The 19,617-nt window shown below is 41.9% G+C and overlaps 1 protein-coding gene across 5 annotated transcripts in view; it reads right to left on the reverse strand.

Moving 5' to 3' along the window:
* LOC130277129 (low-density lipoprotein receptor-related protein 5-like) overlaps window positions 1-19,617 on the reverse strand; it is a 154,610-nt gene that overhangs the window by 31,885 nt on the left and 103,108 nt on the right. For all 5 annotated transcript variants that reach the window (XM_056527495.1, XM_056527496.1, XM_056527497.1 and 2 more), the window contains 6 exons: window positions 14,233-14,449; window positions 10,310-10,599; window positions 9,475-9,701; window positions 7,964-8,148; window positions 4,151-4,474; window positions 2,554-2,756 (listed from right to left, as the gene is read on the reverse strand). In XM_056527495.1, coding sequence (XP_056383470.1) covers window positions 2,554-2,756; window positions 4,151-4,474; window positions 7,964-8,148; window positions 9,475-9,701; window positions 10,310-10,599; window positions 14,233-14,449 — 1,446 coding nt within the window. The remainder of the gene's footprint in view (window positions 1-2,553; window positions 2,757-4,150; window positions 4,475-7,963; window positions 8,149-9,474; window positions 9,702-10,309; window positions 10,600-14,232; window positions 14,450-19,617) is intronic.

The following is a 19,617-nucleotide window of genomic DNA, read 5'->3' on the forward strand; positions in this document are numbered from 1 at the left end:
TACTCACGTTTAAATACCCAGTGCGATGACGTAGATCCGAGGCTGGAAGAAGTATGCACTGACATGCTAAACTGCTGGTGTTGCCTCTGAGCGCTCCCATCATGCGTCTATATTGAAGACCTCATAGCCTTGAACGCTTCGACACCTACTAGGTGCATATATGGTCCTTTGTAGTTTTTGTGATACTTTATCTTAGTATATGCACCGCGCAGGTGTCATTATTTCTAGAATACTGAGGACTGCTGCCAGTTCTGCATAAACTTATGAATTAAGAAGGAATCTCAGAAAAGGGAAAGCACACTCAGCATACTCCAAACTGTCTATATTGTTGGCAGTGGATGTCAGCTGATCACTGCAGCCTATCAGTGGCCTCGGCAGTGACCCTCTGTAATCACAAATGTCACGGCAGGGCTGCTGAATGGCTGCAGTCACGTTGTGGCAGGGTTGGTGGGCGAAGAACAGAGTGGGAACAGAGGGAAAGGTAATGTGGTATCCCGGTACAGGACATGGTCCTGTACCCTTCCAAAGTCCGCTTAGGAAGAGTCCCTTCAGTCCATGGGGCTCTCCTGCAGGGCTCACCCCTTGCTCACCTTCTATAAATGCATTGTAAATGTATTATGCATATTGTTCTTTGTATACAAGTTGTACAAATGTATTAGGATCTTCCTGGGTCATGTGATCTACTGTCATGTGATGTACCCAGAGTTCCCTGGGTACAGGACCTACAGGCTTTGAAACAATGGGCTTTAGTCCAGCCCCCTTAGTATATAAGGGGTTGTAGTCTCTAAATTCACTGTTATCTCCTTGATTTCAGCCAAGCACAATACCTGTACTATCTAAATTCATCTCCACTAGGCCAAAGCCTAAAGAACCTGCAGCCACTTCAAAACGTGAGTTATCAAGCTCTAGCTACAATTCTAGTGACTACTACTCAACTCAAGAATACAATTATTAGCACAGTGGCCTAGCATAAATCTTAAGTCCCAGCAAACCTGTGAGGTATCCTGCATCCCGGTTGCCTCTAGATAAACTGCATAAGTGTAAAGACTGTTTCATAAGAAGTTTAAGTTCCAGTTATCTCATAATTCCTGCTGTGGACATTCCTTTATTGCCTGCCGTTTTGGGTTGGTTGTCGGCAGGGCCTTATACAGAAAACAACCACATCCTGGCGTCATGAATAATCAGGGGTTAATAACACCTTACCCGACAGGGTTAATACCATCAGACCCTGTTACACCGTATTTTTTAAATAAGAGGACACTGAATGACTGACACATGGAGAGATGTTGGGCTATTCATGACCATGACGTCACAATAAGTGACGTACAGCATCCTAGCTCCACCTTTTCTGCTGGCTCCTAGAATAACAAATGTCAAGCCCTGAGCTAAATGATAAGAGAAAAAAAAAAATATATGAGCAATTCAGTTTGCTGACACATACAATGTACATGGTCTCCCCTCTTCAGCCTCATCTCAAGAGATCCATCTGTTCTTTGACTTACACCCATAAAAGCTGGCATCCTTTCAACCCAGATTCATTTCAAATGCAATTCTATTCGAATGATGGCATGTTTGTTTTTAGAGCGTGTGAAATACCAAGCACGCAAAACTAATATCTTTGGGACTGGCCAAAATACCTCCACATGGAAAGAGTCTTTGATTTCTGTCCACTGAGACTATACCTTTGAAAGAACACAGCCTTGAAGTGCCATGCAGGAAAATCTTAAAAATATGAAAGGATGGCTGCCACTAAGGGAGTTCTCCATTTCATATGTACAAGAATTACCCAGAAAATGGCCCGTTATATAACAGCAGAAGTAATAAAGAGTTGAATAGCTAGTTTTTCGTAAAAGAGAAAGCATGATAAATCCTACACAACAAACTTTAAAGGGGTGTTTTAATCATCTTATCCCCTATTCAAAGGATAGGGATAAAATGTATGATCGCAGGGGTCTCTCTGGGCGTCGCTTCCAAGAAGGGGAAGTGATGTTATGGCCACGCCCCCTCATGACGCCACGCCCCCTCTATTCATGTCTATGGGAGGAGGCGTGAGTCACCCCCCCTCCCATAGACATGAATGGAGGGGGCGTGGCGTGACATCACACCCCTGTCTCGGAAGCAGCGCCCGGCACAGAATGCTGGGGCTGCACAGAGATTTCGGGGGTTCCCCAGCAATCATACATCTTATCTCCTATCCTTTGGATAGGCTGGAAGCTGTATAAACTCAGAATACCCCTTTAAATGATCATTCTGTTGAAAATTTTAAAGAATAGCCCACAACATGACAGCTAACACCTCGTATTTATACATTTTATGGGCACAGGATTGGGCATTATCGTTTCACAGCCCTTGGGGAATTTGTTAAACACAAGTTTACTCATATAAAATGGTTAACCCCAGCAAACAATGAAAGGGCCGGTGGGCACAAAAAAAAGCATCCATGGTACTGTTCCCCACCATTGCACCAGTCACTAACTCTTGTAGAAAGAAGACAAAAGCCTTATATTTAGTTCACTATAATTAGAAGAAATAGAAGAGAAGTTAATGTCTTACCTGTGTTCCATCATCTTTAACCCTTTTAATGATATTCTGCCGGCCATCCACCCAGTAGATTAGTTTATCTAGAGGGTCATAAGCAATGGCTTTGACATTTCTAAGGCCGTGGATAGGAAGGATGATGTCTGGACTCTGCTGTTCATCTACTAACATTCGATTGATCGCCGTTTTCTGGCTAAATAGAAGGAAGCTGGACGGCACTGGAAAAACAAGAAGGATGCCACTTAATATTAATATTCCAGAACCTCTGCCGATCAACTGACCAAAGGGGATGTAAGGAAGTGTCACCTAACTGGATTTATTTTTCACGTTCCGCACCATACTGTACATTTGAGACTGGGCCCAGGACAGCAGACTCTTCTCCCACTAACTTAAATCTGTCAGTTCTATTTGGGTATAAAATTAAACTGTACCTTTCCTGATGGTGGTTAGCAAACATATAAAATCCCCATTTTATATATTTTACAAGTGTCAGGGAGGTGGGGCTGAGCTGCTGAAGTGTCACAGGTGAGGGCCAAGAAAGAGGCGTGGCAGACTGTGGCACTTGAGCAACTCGCACTGCCTTCTTGAGAAATAAAAAGGTTTTATAAGTTTGGCAACCTCAGGAAACACAGTGCCCTGGGGCAAAGCTGCTGTGGGCAGCAGTACCAGGATCTAACAAGTGCCACAGCCCTTCAGTTAGCCTATCAGCACTGACCCCCACTGATCAGATCGTAACAAACTATCCTGAGGATAACCACCAATTTTATATATTTAAAAAAGATCTATTAGCAGACTATGGTGCCTTTTCCAAGAGCAGCACAGTATAGGAACATGGCCACTCTACCTGCCAAAACAGTGCAAAAATATTGAACCAATAGTCAAAGAATGAAAGACACTTAGGTACCTAAAACCTAAATCATTGCAAAGCAAATACATGCTATGTATGGACCCACATCTAATATAGACAAAGGCCCTCATTTACTTAGAAAATTGGGTTGTAAGTCTATCTTGCTTTCTTACCCGACTGCTTTTTCCCCTGGTATTTATTATTATGTTGCATCCTGTTTGTCGCACGTGGGTTTTGTTGGTTTTGGTTTCCAACTCCTCTGAGTTGTCGGGAAAAAATCCACAACAATTCAACAAATTCGGGAAACCTTTATAAATACGTGGGAAAGCTCAGAAATGTCGGGTTACGCCCCTTTTTCGGGTTTGGGAGAATCCACATCGGGTCAGTCGGGAAAAAATGTTGCATCCTGTCGCACGATGTCTGCGACATGTCGCAGACAAAGATGTGCCAAAAAAACCAGACAAAAAACAAGTCTGGTTTAGAATAGTAAATGAGGGCCAAAGAGGGGAACATTTCCCAATGCACTTTTCAGCCATAAATGCATTGAACACAATAGGGTGGGGGGCAAATAGTGCATTATAACATTTTCATGTTGTGGCCTTTTAGAGGACATTTCTAGTAGGTATCTGTCTGGTATAAAACTTATCCAGCCCTTCCCGCTAGTTGGCACATAACCAGTGTGACCAGCTAGAGTAACGTTAACAACAATGTTTGAGTCATTTAGGGCCGTGTATAAATAAAGTAATGAATACTACTGGTGCGTACAGCTGCAGTTCCTGTGGTTGGAGTCCAGAGTGTAATGAGAGGAGCAGCTACATCTGTATCCATTTGGCACAGCCAGGCAGAGCTGACTGCAGAGTCCATTGTTTTGCATACATTCGTTGGAGCCGTCCTGCCGGGAGGAGTGAAATACCAGAATGTCCATAACAAAGTCCAAGCGGCCTTGGATCAATGTACGGTTCTTGCCGTTTGCTTTGTCTGCCCTTTCGATGCTGTGCAGGTTCCAGTCTGTCCAGTAGATATAGTCACTGTACTGGGTAAGTCCAAAGGGGTGAGGAAGGTCATCGGCAATAATCTCTCGGTCTTGGCCTGTTGGGCAAAGAGGGTGGAAAAATGTATTTGACATTTTACATTGCTGGGGTGTGGAGGGGCACATTTCTCATATATTCTTTCCCATAATTTACTATTTTTAAGATTTTTTATATGCAGTTTGTAAGGACAAAACATTCTTGCTTAGGTTGGTTTCACGCTGCAGTATTTTTTTGTAAATCAAAACCAGGAGTGGGTCCATAACACAGAAAAGGTAAGGTCTACAGAATACTGAGCCAAACACTGCAGTGTGAAACCAGTCTTACAAAAAGAGGACGAAAAGCAATGCTAAGTTAACCTCTACGTCGCAGATTGCATTTAAACAACAACAACAACCAACAACTGCCACAACAACCAACAACAACCACCGCCACAAACACCGCCACTAGCATTTATCCAGTTAAAATCCAGTGAAATGAATGACACCAGCCAGAAACGGACAGACCCCATTAAAGGGAATGTGTCATCAGAATATGACCTATTGTCTAAATAAAGTTTTTAAATAAATAAATAAAAACATTCTAAAGTTTGCAGGTTTTCATTCTGGCAACTAGGCCTAAAACTTAGCTGAGACTTCCTGTTCTCTACAGATCATTTCCCAGCAATGCCCTTCTTGTTACAGAGAGTGAAAGATGACACCAGTAGACAGATAAGACATCATTCACAGAAGAGCTCAGCCCCCCTTCTCCCTAGAAAGGTCACAGAGAATGCCCAGCGCTGTCTTTATTCATCTTAAGGGTACGTTCACATGAGCGGATCCACAGCGTATATTATGCTGCAGATCTGCCGCTGAAGGACCCCCACAGGGTGCCTTTAGATGTGCCTGCTCGGAGCGGCAATGCGCCGCTACGAGCAGACCCTGCCGCGATGTGCGAGTATACTAAGCATGGCGACTAATCGCAGTGTGTCTGCTCGTAGCGGCGGATTACCGCTCCGAGCAGGCACCTGTAAGGGCAGCATACAGCGGTCCTTCAGGGGTGGATCCGCAGCGCAATCCTGCCATAATAATGAACATGTTAAAGCCAAGGGAGTCCGTAGGCCTCCCTTGGCATCCGTTGCACGTTGGACCGTCCGGCCTTGTGTACCTAAAAAACGTTTAGCACACACAGCTGCATGAGTTGTAACTTGTATCTAAGAAGCCTCGTAGCTCTGAAAGTTTGACATGGTCAGTAGATCTCCTAATTTAATTTTTTTTCAATTGCATTAATAGTCCCAGCCAAAGGCTGTCCGGGCATGCTGGGATTTATAGTTTTGACGCATTTAGACCGCCACAGTTTGGATACCACCAACTTACCAACAAAGGGGTACTCTGCTGGAAAACATATATTTTTTTTTTTTTTTTATCAACTGGTGCCAGAAAGTCAAACAGATTTGTGAATTTCTTCTATTTAAAAATCTTAACCCTTCCAGGACTTAGCTGCTGTAAGATCCACAGAAAGTTATTTTCTTTTTTTAATTTCCTTTCTGTCTGACCACAACGCTCTCTGCTGACACCTCTGTCCATGTCAGGAACTGTCCGGAGCAGGATAGGTTTGCTATGGGATTTGCTCCTACTCTGGACAGTTCCTTAAGTAGACAGAGGTGTCACCAGAGAGCACTGGTCAGATAGAAAGGAAATTGAAAAAGAAAAGAAACTTCCTCTGTAGTATAAAACAGCTGATAAGTACTGGAAGTATTAAGATTTTTAAATAGAAGTAATTTAAAAATCTGTTTAACTTTCTTGCACCAGTTGATGGAAAAAAGTTTAAAAAAAAAAAAAAAAAAAAAAAAAAAAAAAAAAGCAGATCTATAGAGGGAGGTGAGGAAACAGTTTATTATACATATGCACTATATATTTATTTATACTGGATATGACAATCCTTTATGAAACAAGGTGCCCTATCGGGGCTGACCCGACTATCCCCTTAACTATGGGACGTCCAATAATTTGTGTAAAAAGGAATCCCCATGTGGATTTCAACTATGAGGGATAAAACATGTGTTGTGGAACACTGGAGCTTCCCATGGGAATATAGAAGACAGACAACCAGCTTATCCTTACTTGGCATGGCTGGTCAGTCTGCTATATACATATTTCTTAGACAATTAGATGAATACTTAATCCGTGTGAACATGTATGACCCTTCTGAGCTTACAGAAAATATGTTATAGGGCTTTTTTTTTTTTCGCCATCAACCATTTAATTGCTGAAGCGCCACATTCCCCCATCCAGTTTATATCACAGCTATTTGTAAGGAATGACCATAAAATGAATGAAGTCATAATATTCTCAGACAGGCGCTGAAAGCGAGAATTAATAAACTGCAACGAGACAACAGCTGGTTTTCTGCTTAAAGCTGCACCTTACATCATCGACTTTATATTTAGGTTGGGGTGCCTGTCTATTTCTCGTGTACGATTTCTAAAAAGAACTTATACACACATATATATATATATATATATACACATATACACAGACAAACACTGGAGTGGATTTACTATGGCAAATGAGCACAAATACTGGTGTAACTTGAGCCACATTTATTTGTTTTAGACATGGGGCAGGCCGACAGTTCTTGAAAATGTGTGGCCACCTTAAAGGGGTTATCCAGGAAAAAACTTTTTTCTAATATATCAACTGGTGCCAGAAAGTTAAACAGATTTGTAAATTACTTCTATTAAAAAATCATAATCCTTTCAGTACTTATGAGCTTCTGAAGTTAAGGCTGTTCTTTTCTGTCTAAGTGCTCTCTGATGACACGTGTCTCGGGAAACGCCAAATTTAGAAGAGGTTTGCTATGGGGGTTTGCTTCTAAACTGGGCGGTTCCTGAGACATGTGTCAGAGAGCACTTAGACAGAAAAGAACAACCTTAATCCTTTCAGTAATTATGAGCTTATGAAGTTAGAAGTAATTCACAAATCTATAACTTTCTGGAGCCAGATGATAATATAAAATATAAATATATATATATATATATATATATATATATATATATATATATATATATATATATATATATATATATATATATATATATATATATTTATATAAAAAGTTTTTTCCTGGATAACCCCTTTAAAGAGTTACTGTCAAACATAAAAAATAAAGTCATGCAGACATATCAAATTTTTTGTCAGTTGGGGTCTTCGCACACTTACCTCCCTGGTTTGGCGTTTAATCAGTAATGTTGCAAGTGAGGAACCTATAGTGGAGTCAGTAAGTTTGACCCATATTTACTAATTTCATAATTCTTAGGTCAATGTGTATATAACAACAACAATATACCAACCCTAATCCTCTAGGTCTGACAGCATTAGCTGGATACTCTTGTATTCATTTATTACATTTACTTTAATTGTATACTTTATACATAGAAACAAAGACTTGTTCAACAAATGATCCGTAACCTCCTTAATTCTGCAATAAAGAAATCCCACAAACATATAGCGATACATAGAACATAGACAAATTAAATTGTAGTACAGAAGCCTTGCCCTTCTCCATTTACCTAGCATGTTGGATGACTGGATCATGTTCGTATCCAGGTCTGTCCAATAAAGTCTTTGGTCAGTGTAGTCAATGGTCAGATCATTGGCGCGGCCCAGTTTATCCACCAAAGTGATTATGTTGGTCCCATCCATGTAGGCGCGAACAATCCTGGGCTTTCCTCCCCATTCGGTCCAGTACATGAAACTAAGAATAAAAAGTTAAGAAATTTATTAACAAATTTACTAACAAAATATTAATATTCATTTGCGCCATAAAATTGTAAGCTGTGGCTTGTCACAGACATGAAGTGAACAAAAAATAAAATCTGCCATCAGTGCCACCTTCACTAACCTGTCTGTACAGAGAGGAAGTGCAGGTGACAACCATACTTACCTGATCCCATTCCGTGCTGCCGCTGTCTTCCGTTTCAGGGCCGACTTAGAGCATGGGCAGAGCCTCCTGGTGTCGCTGCTGCTGTTTGCTAGCAGTGGGACCAAGCAGAGAAGCAGTAGCGGTGATGTTGGCCCATGCTCCAAGCTGGTCCTGGAACAGAAGACACTGAGGAAGATAGTGGGAGAACAGGAGCACGGAACTGGATCAGGTAAGAATTGTAGTCATCAGTGTCACCTGCACTACCTGTCTGTATGGACAGATTTCCTTTAATATACAGAGGCTAATGGAATATTTCTTTCCTTAATGTTTAATTCCTGGACCCTTCTAGGAGAAGAGGAAATCAATATTTTGAGTCTAAAGACCATATTTAGCAGAGGCATTTCTTATGTGAAGTTTGCTTCCATTTTATTCTATTCCTTTTTTTTATTTTTTACCATATTGCACACAAAAGCATTTTGCCTAATAATGTTTTCCCATCTGGTAGAAGCCGTATTATACAAGACAAACTGGGTAACAGAAAAACTTCATATAACCAATGTATTGTCTCATCTCTAATGGAGTAAGGGGACCCCATAAATACGGTAAAAAGTGCAATAAGGTAAAATGTGGAATAATGCAAATAGTTATAAATACAAACGTATTTTTTTTTCTTAAACTAATTAAAGGGGTATTCTGGGATCTAAGCTTTTAGTTTCTATCCAGAAGTGGGGGGCCCGCCGCTGGGACCCCACGTGATCTCCCTGCAGACGACGCATTGTATGCTGGGCTGCATCTCCAGTGTCGGAAACTTCCGGGTTTCCGAGACGTGACGTCACCCCACGCCCCCTATATTCATGTCTATGGGAGGGGGCGTGACAGCCTTTACGTCACATCTCCAGTCTCGGAAACCCGGAAGTTTCCGACACTGGAGACGCAGCCACGCATACAATGCGGGTGCTGCAGGGAAATTGCGGGGGGTCCCAGTGGTGGGCCCCCCACGATCAGACATTTTATCTCCCTATGCTCTGGATAGGGGATAAAAGCTTAGATCCCGGAATACCCCTTTAACACAAAAAACAAAAACTTAATTTTCAAACTTTTTTCCTCAAATAGAAACATCGGGTAACAGGACACCAGTAAACATTAGTGATGGCTTACCCCTGCGCTGGATCCAATGCAAGAGATCTTGGGTTGTCGAGATCTTTCCACACTAGAACCTGTCTGAACTGTCCATCGAGACGAGACACTTCTATACGATTGGTACCAGTGTCGGCCCAATAAAGATTCTTTCCCATCCAGTCAACGGCCATTCCCTCTGGGTAGTCGAGGCCAAACTCAATCACATGTTCTACAGAGCTTCCATTCATAAATGCTCTGCTTATGGTCTACAAAAACAGAAAATGGAGAATCTTTTATACATAACCCAGTAATGACTACCTACTAAGCCTAGTAACCTTAAGATGTTATCAGGGTGAAGAATTGTAAGATGCTAGACCAGGGATTCACTTGGGGTGCCATCAATTTTTGGTCCGGTGCACCTGGGCACTGACTTTGACCACTGGTGGTGATCTTCAGGAGGCCCCAGTAGAGTATTGAAAAGCTGTGTGCTAGACTATACTGTAGCTGGAATTCTAATAAATTAAGCACATATGCATTATGTAATTGTTGCTATAACTTAACATGAAGAATTTTATTAAGCATTAGCAATATAAAATTTTACATTGCCATATTAATTTAAACAACTAAATATGTACTTGTGCATCATCACGTGCAGACTACTGATAACATTACTTTGGTGGTAGGACTGCGCAGCCCTGCGCTATCACCATTGATGGGAATGCAGTGCTCGTGGACTAACGCGCAGATCAATTTGCACAGCGTAATGCTCTGGTGCTGAAATTCTGCAGTGTGAACAGGTACATGGAAGAACGCGAAATTCTGCTCAAATTGCCCTGTACCCATACCCTTACAGCAAGGCATAGCAACACTGTACCTTAAGTGTAATATCAGTCCAATAGATCCTATTATCGGACACATCAAAATCCAAAGCAGATGCCTCTTTAACACCAGTGAGTGGAATGGCAACGTTATTATTGTTGGTTTCTAAGGAGATCCTATGAATTGCTGCCCTGCTTGTGAAAACCAAGAAGGCCTCAGGAATGATGCAGGTTTTCATGTCACTCAGCAACTCTAGTCCCATTGGGCAGGAACATCGTATGCCACGAGGAGTGAAGAAACAATAGTGACTGCAGCCTCCATTGTGATCAGCACAAGGGTTGGTGCCTGAGGAAAAAAAAAAATTTATAAAAATCACTACCAAGAGCATGTAAAAATCTCTGTTGCAAACCTCTCCTGCTCTGGACAGTTCCTGACACGGACAGAGGTGGCAACAGTGAGCACCATGTTTGACTGGAAAGACAGCCCTGGAGGAAATCATGTAAACAGCAGCTGTAAGGCTTGACATTTTTAAATAGAATAAATTTGCAAATCTGAATTACTTTTTGTCCCTAGTGGATTTTAAAACTTCTGCAATGAGGATAACCGGCTCACGCGTCACTGACCGACCAGGACACGGTTATTAAAGTCTACTTTTATCCTCCATACCAAGATGCAACGAGTTTTGCTGTCTAAAATTAACTTTCAAATAATTGGTTAGCTTTATTTTACACAGCGAAACGCGTTGCATCTTGGTTATTGCAGTCTACTTTTATCCTCCATACCGTGTTCTGGTCGGTCAACGTCGTGTGAGCTGGTTATCGAAGCCCATCCCTTCTAATCCCATGTTTGCTTCATGACATTTTATCTTTAACTTTCAAATAATAGGTTGGCTTTAAGATAAAATATCATGAAACAAACATGGGATTAGTAGGGATGGGCTTCAATGAGGATAACCGGTTCACACGGCGCTAATAACGACTTTAACAACAAAGATGCAACGCGTTTCGCTGTCTAAAATAAAGCTAACCAATTATTTGAAAGTTAATTTTAGACAGCGAAACGCGTTGCATCTTGGTTATTAAAGTCTACGTTTATCCTCCACACAGTGTCTTGGTCGGTCAGCACCCTGTGAGCTGGTTATCCTCATTGAAGCCCATCCCTTCTAATCCCATGTTTGTTTCATGACATTTTATCTTTAACTTTCAAATAATAGGTTGGCTTTAAGATAAAATATCATGAAACAAACATGGGATTAGTAGGGATGGGCTTCAATGAGGATAACCGGCTCACACGGCGCTAATAACGACTTTAACAACAAAGATGCAACGCGTTTCGCTGTCTAAAATAAAGCTAACCAATTATTTGAAAGTTAATTTTAGACAGCGAAACGCGTTGCATCTTGGTTATTAAAGTCTACGTTTATCCTCCACACAGTGTCCTGGTCGGTCAGCGCCCTGTGAGCTGCTTATCCTCATTGAAGCCCATCACTTCTAATCCCATGTTTGTTTCATGACATTTTATCTTAAAGCCAACCTATTATTTGAAAGTTAAAGATAAAATGTCATGAAACAAACATGGGATTAGAAGTGATTGGCTTCAATGAGGATAATCGGCTCACATGGCGCTAACCGACCAGAACTCGGTATGGAGGATAAAAGTAGACTTTAATAACCAAGATGCAACGCGTTTCGCTGCGCATGCGCAGCGAAACGCGTTGCATCTTGGTTATTAAAGTCTAGAGTTTATCCTCCATACCGTGTCCTGGTCGGCCAGCACCGTGTGAGCTGGCTATCCTTATTGAAACCCATCCCTTATAATCCTTTGCTACTATTCACCGGAGGGCAGCAGACGACCTACCATCCTTTGTGCTTTCATCATTGTTGAGTATGAATCTACACAACCACCCAGGGTGAGCAGTTCTTTATTTCTTCTCTCATACTGGGTATCATCATTATTACCCTATGGAGCGCTTGTTCTTTTACTTCAAGAAACAAACATAACAGTCCAACACTAAAACCAGGCAAACCAGTAGATTGTGCTGAATATACAAGGACATTGATGTTTACTTGTAAAGCAAGCTCAGTAAGAAAAACAAAAATCCTTTTATTGTTTAGGGAACAAATAATAGGTTTCCCTTTGAAGGTACATGTACATACCTGCAGCCTTAAGCTAATGTGACATGCTGTGGGACAATTACGAGCTCTTTCAGGGAAGGGGTGTGCTCGGCTATTGTAAATAATCTCTGCATTGAGACATCTTCTGCGTCCCATCCATCAGCATTTCATTAAGAGTTTATAGAAACCTAGTTTGCTGGTGGATTTGTGGCGCAACAGACTATAGACTTTTACTGCTGCCTCCACATCATCCATAGAACAAGAGATATAGGTCTTTCCAACAGAAAATTCCCGACTGCATTGCTCCCTTATATTCAGATCCGCCTAATCTGACAAGAATAAAATATATATTTATTTTCAAGTTCTAAGAGTCAGCCAAACCCCTTGAGCAGGATTGGCTGACTGATGTGTATAGGCGGGGGCAAAGGATCAGGCATGTTGGATTTTAGCTGCCCAATCCTTTGGTTCTTTGAGAGACGGGCTGCCACCAGAGGATTACACCTCTTTGTCCGATTCAGAATACATGAAAGTTTAACCAAACCAAATAGTAAGATAAATGAAAGGGGTACTTTTTTTTTTTTTTTTAAATCAACTGGTGCCAGAAAGTTAAACAGATTTGTAAATTAGCTTCTATTAAAAATCTTAATCCTTCCAGTACTTATTAGCTGCTGAATACTACAGAGGAAATGTTTTTCTTTTTGGAGCACAGAGCTCTCTGCTGACACATCTGTCCACAGTGCTCTTTAGACGACAGTTCCTAAAATGGACAGAGGTGTCAGCAGAGTAGGAGAAAATCCCCATAGAAAACATATGCTGCTCTGGACAGTTCCTAAAATGAACAGAGGTGTCAGCAGAGAGCACTGTGGTCATTATGTCAAAGAGCACTGTGTTCCAAAAAGAAAAAGAATTTCAGCAGCTAATACTGGAAGGATTAAGATTTTTTTTAATAGAAGAAATTTACAAATCTGTTTAACTTTCTGGCACCAGTTGATTAAAAAAAAAAAAAAAAAAAAAAAAAAAAAAAAAAGTTTTCCACCAGAGTACCCCTTTAAGGAATCGGGAGAGATAGCTTTAAGTTGACAGCTAGTGCACGGGTAAGAGTACATTACAAGAATCTTAGGATACACTTTCAGGAGCTGATTTTGCTACCCCATTGACCTAAATAGGTAGCAAAATATCCATGTGTGAATGTACCCTCAAACTCCCAGGAACTCCGATGTCAAATGCCAAATCATGCAGTCTACACGATTCCTGGAAGTCTATACTGAAACAAAGGACAGACCGCGCTCCAAAGTGCGATACTGTTGTTTCACAGCGCTTACCGCAGCAGGTTACACTCAACCAAGTGCAATAATGGAAAAAGGCATAGATAGTAAGGCGTCTGCAGCTGCTCCACGTCCAAATAAAATGTAACAAAGAATAGGACCTCCAACGTGTCAACAGGATTCGAAGTGTAGGACACACAGGTAAAGGGATCTGAGGTTTATTCACCCGTGATGCAACACGTTTCACAGATAGACTGCTTCATCAGGCCTGATGAAGCAGTCTGAAACGTGTTGCATCATGGGTGAATAAACCTCAGATCCCGTCACTTTTGTGTCCTGCACTTCGAATCCTGTCGACAAGTTGGAGGTCCTATTCTTCGTTTCAAGTCTATAGGACTTCCGGGAAATCCATAGACTGCTCACTTAAGCAGCAGGCTCTGGAGATGCCGGGAGTTTGAAAGTATTTTGTGGCCTCAATGAAATTGTAGTTACTCTTGAGGAATTGCAGGTAATAAAATCCTCTAACATCTGTCACTGGATTCCCTTTTCTTTATCATATGATAAGCATCAGAATCAAGGCAGAAATTGTTAAAGCTTACCAAAAGTATTGGTTACGCTGGCTGCCTTTAGCCCCATTAAATCTGGCAGCTGATCGATGATTATTTCCCGACTTGCCCTCACTTTGTGAACTCTTTCAATGCTTCTTCTTTGCCAGTCTGTCCAATAGATGTAATCTCCAAGCAGAGTAAAACCAAATATGTGGGGCAGCTTGTCTTCGATGAGGGTCTTGCGCATAGTTCCATCCACATTCATTACCTAACAAAAAAATACATGGAATGAGAGCATTATTTCTTAGCATGTACAGAGATTAATAAATTATTATATTTGTATTAAATAAATCTTCGTTACAAGGACTGCTCTAGATTTGTGCATTTTGTGTAGGTGTTTTAGAGTGGCATGACTGGTTCTATGAACACAAATAAAATACCCTTACAATTCATCAATTTGTGTAACAGGACTCTGTACATAACATCTAGACCAGAAAAGAAATCTTGGAATTTTTACATACCCTTGTTAACTCTCTTACATATGTGAAATATATCAAAGGCATAGATGAGCCAAACAACCTCTGAAGACAATGGGTCTTACCAAAATTAAAAGGCGTTCCACTTCACAGTAGGGAAAGCAACAAGACATCATACAATGGGCTTATGGCTATATCTCCACCTTACAGTAAAAATATCCAATAAACAAAGTTAGTGGGTGCTGCAGTGTGGTAATGGGGTGTGATGCAAAGGTCAGATGGAATTACCCTAGGGGCAGATGGCATTAACCCCTTGTACTCATGACACCAAGGCATGATTTATCCTCGATAGCATCCAAAAGGTATACGGCTAGATCCTGGACTAGGCACAGGCCTACTTGTGGCTGCAGACTGGACTTGAGGATCCTATGACTCTGGACACTCTCTAGGACTAGACTTGACCTCAGCAAAGACTTGTAAGGAAAGGGGAGAAGCTCCACCCAGGGCTTATATGGGGGAGACTAACAGGGAGCCCATAGGTCACCACTGAGATCACCTGGTCACTGGTACCTCCTGGGTAACAAGGACATGACAAGTCACATGGTGAACACAGTCTTAAAGTGACAACACTTTCTGAACATATTACATGGTATAATACATTAGAAACATATTTACATGGGGGGGGGGGGGGGGGGACTCAAACGTAATAGTGTAGTTTTAGTAGAGCCATCCTTTAAGAGAATGTGTCACTTTTAAGTATCTGTCTTTAATCAGAAAAATAAAAGGGGTACTCCATTGCAAACATCTTACCCCTATCTAAAGGATAGGGGAGAAGATGTTAGATTGCGGGACTCCCGCCACTTGGGACCCCCGCAATCTCCAGCATGGCCCAACCCCTCTCACCCCCCCCCCCCCCCCCCCGACATTCGGCTCATGGAGTGAACTCTGCTCCGTGCCCAATGACTATGCGGCCACCGCAACCCCTCCATTCACTTCTATGGGAGGATGCAGAAAATGTAGAAAAAATGCTGCGGTGGCAAAGTCGTGGGTGTTGGTATAAAGTAAATTTATTTTTACAGCATAAAGAAAACAAAGAAAATAAATGAATAAAGCAAGACACGTTTCGGGAGTCACAGCTCTCTTTCAATTGCAGGTGGTTGCTGTGTGGCCAGGTGACAGGTGTGAGAATTTAAATACACGAAAAATTGGCGCCAAACCAGGTGAGCTGGTGACGTCATGTAGGGTGGATGCCGGGGCCAGGTGTGGACTGGGCAAGAGAGACCTACATAATCAAACATTTTTAATAAAAGAGCATGAAAACCACGTAAAAAAAATAAAATGCAAAGGTATAGTCTTTTACAGGAGTATTTAGAGGTTCAAATAGAACCGCGAGAAATGTCCGTCCTCACGCAGCAGGCCTGCATACCCAGCTCCCATCACCGGCAAGGGGATACGCTACTCTCCATCCGGGTACCTACCTACACTGGCTAGAGACCTATACCGCATCCGGCGCCACCTCCGCTTTTTTCCGCTATACACTGTTCTATGGGAGGAGGCAGGGCATCATGGCAGTCAAGCCTCCTCCCATAGACCTGAATGGAGGGGGGGGGTGATGTGACGTTTTGAACACGGAAGCTGCAAGCTTCCGTGTTCCTCACGCCGCCACTGCCGGCTCGGAGATCGCGGGGGTCCCCAGTGGCAGGACCCCTGTGATCCAACATCTTATCCCCTATCCTTTGGATAGGGTATAAGATGTTTGCGATGGAGTACCCCTTTAAACATTTTCCTTTTTTTTCGAATCTCTATTTTTTATTTTATGTGTTGTACATTATTATGGGAGCTGCCATCTTGTCAGCTGATTTTAACAACTTTTAGAGCTATGCTTTCAGCGGGACCTATGGACATAGAAAATAGACAGGCCCTATTCACATGAATTTCTAAATGCTGTGACCTTTAGAGAGGTCTTTCTGCAGGGAGGGCAGGTGGTGAACTCTGCTGTATATGGTGGTAGATCCAGTGTTCTCATCAGACAAGTACAGTGAAAGGGGACCTTAGTAGAGAGAGAAGAAAGGCAGAAAGGAAGAACCGGAAGTCTCAGCTTAGTTTTAGGCCTAGAGGCCCGACTGAAAATTGTAAGATTTCATTGTAAAATATGGATACTAAAATTCAACATTAGAAAAGAAAAAAAAATAAATAAAATTGGTGACAAAAACCGGATTTAAAAAAAAATTGGTCATTTTTTGCTGACACATTCCCTTTAAGGGAAGCGGCTTTGAAGCATGCAGTGGTGAAGAACTTTAAGACATTGCTCGCACTCCGTACGGACTTCATTAAGCATTATTTGGCAGAAACCAACACAGTCCACTCCTGCAGGGCAGAGGAAGCACATGGAGACTGGGATAATGACAGAGTTGTGCAAGATTTTGTGACCGCTTAGTTTCATTAGGAATAAAGACATTAGACTTGCTGTTTAACAATCTTTCATGTTTGTAAGCTATTGAAAGGTATATTCGCAAGACGTATAGCGACACCTCTTCCAGAAGTCAACTGCATTGAAAAGTGGTCTTCTATGGAGTTGGTCTTCTGAAAGAAAATAGACACTATGCAAAACGTATAGGGGTCGGAATATGGAGAACTTTATTTTTCAGCTGGCTAGTCTCATTGTACTAAACCTTGGTATTGGCCTCAGTTGGTACATACCGTACCTTCTCCATGCCAGTAGATGAAGCACTGAAGGAACATGTAGGAGAAAATTACATAGGGGGCACCATCACTACTAAGAAAGCAGAGGCAAGGGTTGCCCAGTTAAAGGGGTACTCTCGTGGAATTATTTTTTTTTTTTTTATCAACTGGTGCCAGAAAGTTAAACAGATTTGTAAATTACTTCTATTAAAAAAAAAATCTTAATCCTTCCAGAACTTATTAGCTGCTGAATACTACAGAGGAATTTATTTTCTTTTTGGAACACAGAGCTGTCTGTTGAATCACGAGCACAGTGCTCTTTGCTGACATCACGACCACAGTGCTCTATGCTGACATCATGACCACAGTGCTCTCTGCTGACATCCTGACCACAGTGCTCTCTGCTGACATCTCTGTCCATTTTAAGAACTATAGACAGACAAGGAGAGCGCTCCTAGTGTGATAGCGTAATGTCAAAGAAAAAAGATAATAGACAAGAAAACTTGCTCACCAAGTATAGTTGTACTGCGACCAAGTACAACTATGGTGAAGGCGTGAAGTGACCCTGCAACGGGCGAAGAGCGGCAGCTGCTCCTGGACACACAGGCGAAGAAATTTAGCGGATCCCTCCAGGGAACAAACCAGGATAGAGGCAGCGCACAGGACTTCAAAGGTAAAATGGTTTATTTACCCGGCATGCGTTTCGCTGGATAACCAGCTTCATCAGGCATTTTAAGAACTGTCCATAGCAAACATATGCGGCTCTGGTCAGTTCCTAAAATGGACAGAGACGTCAGCAGAGAGCACTGTGCTCGTGATGTCAGCAGAGAGCTCTGTGTTCCAAAAAGAAAACCCATTTCCTCTGTAGTATTCAGCAGCTAATAAGTACTGGAAAGATTAAGATTTTTTTAATAGAAGTCATTTACAAATCTGTTTAACTTTCTGGCACCAGTTGATAAAAAAAAAATAATAATTATAATAATAATTTCCAGCAAAGTAACCCCCTTTAAGTTGGTGGTATGCAAACTGTGGAGCTGCAAAACTATAACGCCCAGCATGCCCGGACAGCCTTTGGCTGTCCGGGCATGCTGGGAGTTATAGTTTTGCCACATCTGGAGGGCCGTAGTTTGCAGTCTATTGATGCAATTGAAAGAAAAATAAATTTACGAGCTCTACTGACCATGCCCAACTTTCAGAGCTACGATTCTTTTTCCACAGGAGTACCCCTTTAAGCTTACTCAAATATGCAAATCATCTACTCAAAGTGAATCACATGTTCTCCTCCAGCTTTTCATCCATCAACAAGTCCTTCTATCTAGTCATACAGCAAATAATGCCCCGTCGTTGCACAAACATGCCTCTTCATGCCACCCATCCATAAAGCTAGCCGCGTGCGTTCTAGTCACTCATACTGGGATAGAATATTGCAAAAGAAAGAAAAACTTATTTTTTTCCACATTTAATAAGAGGGATTACAGCTTTTAAGTCAGCAGGGATAGAAGACGATCGGGTAATTAAGGATATTATGGCAGAGAGGCACCAGAATGTACCTTGATATGTCTAATCCTATTTCCCCTTGAATGATAGAAGCACGTTAAGCTCCTGAGAGCTGGGTCACCACACCTTTTACTGTGGAGAAGACTGACACGGGGATTCTTGTGAATGAAATCTACACTCATCACCTCGGGGACAGAAAATTAATGGATATCTTGCAGGAGAGACACAGTAGACAGAGGTGCGGAGCGGCTTGAAGCCTCAGTGTCGAATCTTTTCAACATCTATCATGAGAGATTTTAGCAGTAACTATTAACTCTGTGGGGGTGGGGTGGGGTGGGGGAACAGATTTTCTGCACATTACTACTGCAAGCACGCAGAAAGATTAAACTGTTCTCTGCTGAGGACACTGAACTCAGCTGGGATGCACATGGGGTTGGCCAGTGTTAACCCTTAAAGGGGTACTCCGGTGAAAACCTTTTTTCTTTTGAATCAACTGGTGGCAGAAAGTTAAACATATTTGTAAATTACTTCTATAAAAAAAATCGTAATCCTTCCAGTACTTATTAGCTGCTGAATGCTACAGAGGAAATGTCTCTCTTTTTGGAACACTGATGACATCACGAGCACAGTGCTCTCTGCTGACATCTCTGTCCATTTTAGCAACCATGCATAGCAGATGTATGCTAAGGGCAGCATGGTGGCTCAGTGGTTAGCACTGCTGGGGACTTGGGTTCAAATCCTACTAAGGACAACAATAAATAAAGCATTATTATAATGTCAG

The sequence above is a fragment of the Hyla sarda genome, chromosome 6 (genome assembly GCF_029499605.1).
Source record: "Hyla sarda isolate aHylSar1 chromosome 6, aHylSar1.hap1, whole genome shotgun sequence".
Taxonomy (NCBI): Eukaryota; Metazoa; Chordata; class Amphibia; order Anura; family Hylidae; genus Hyla; species Hyla sarda.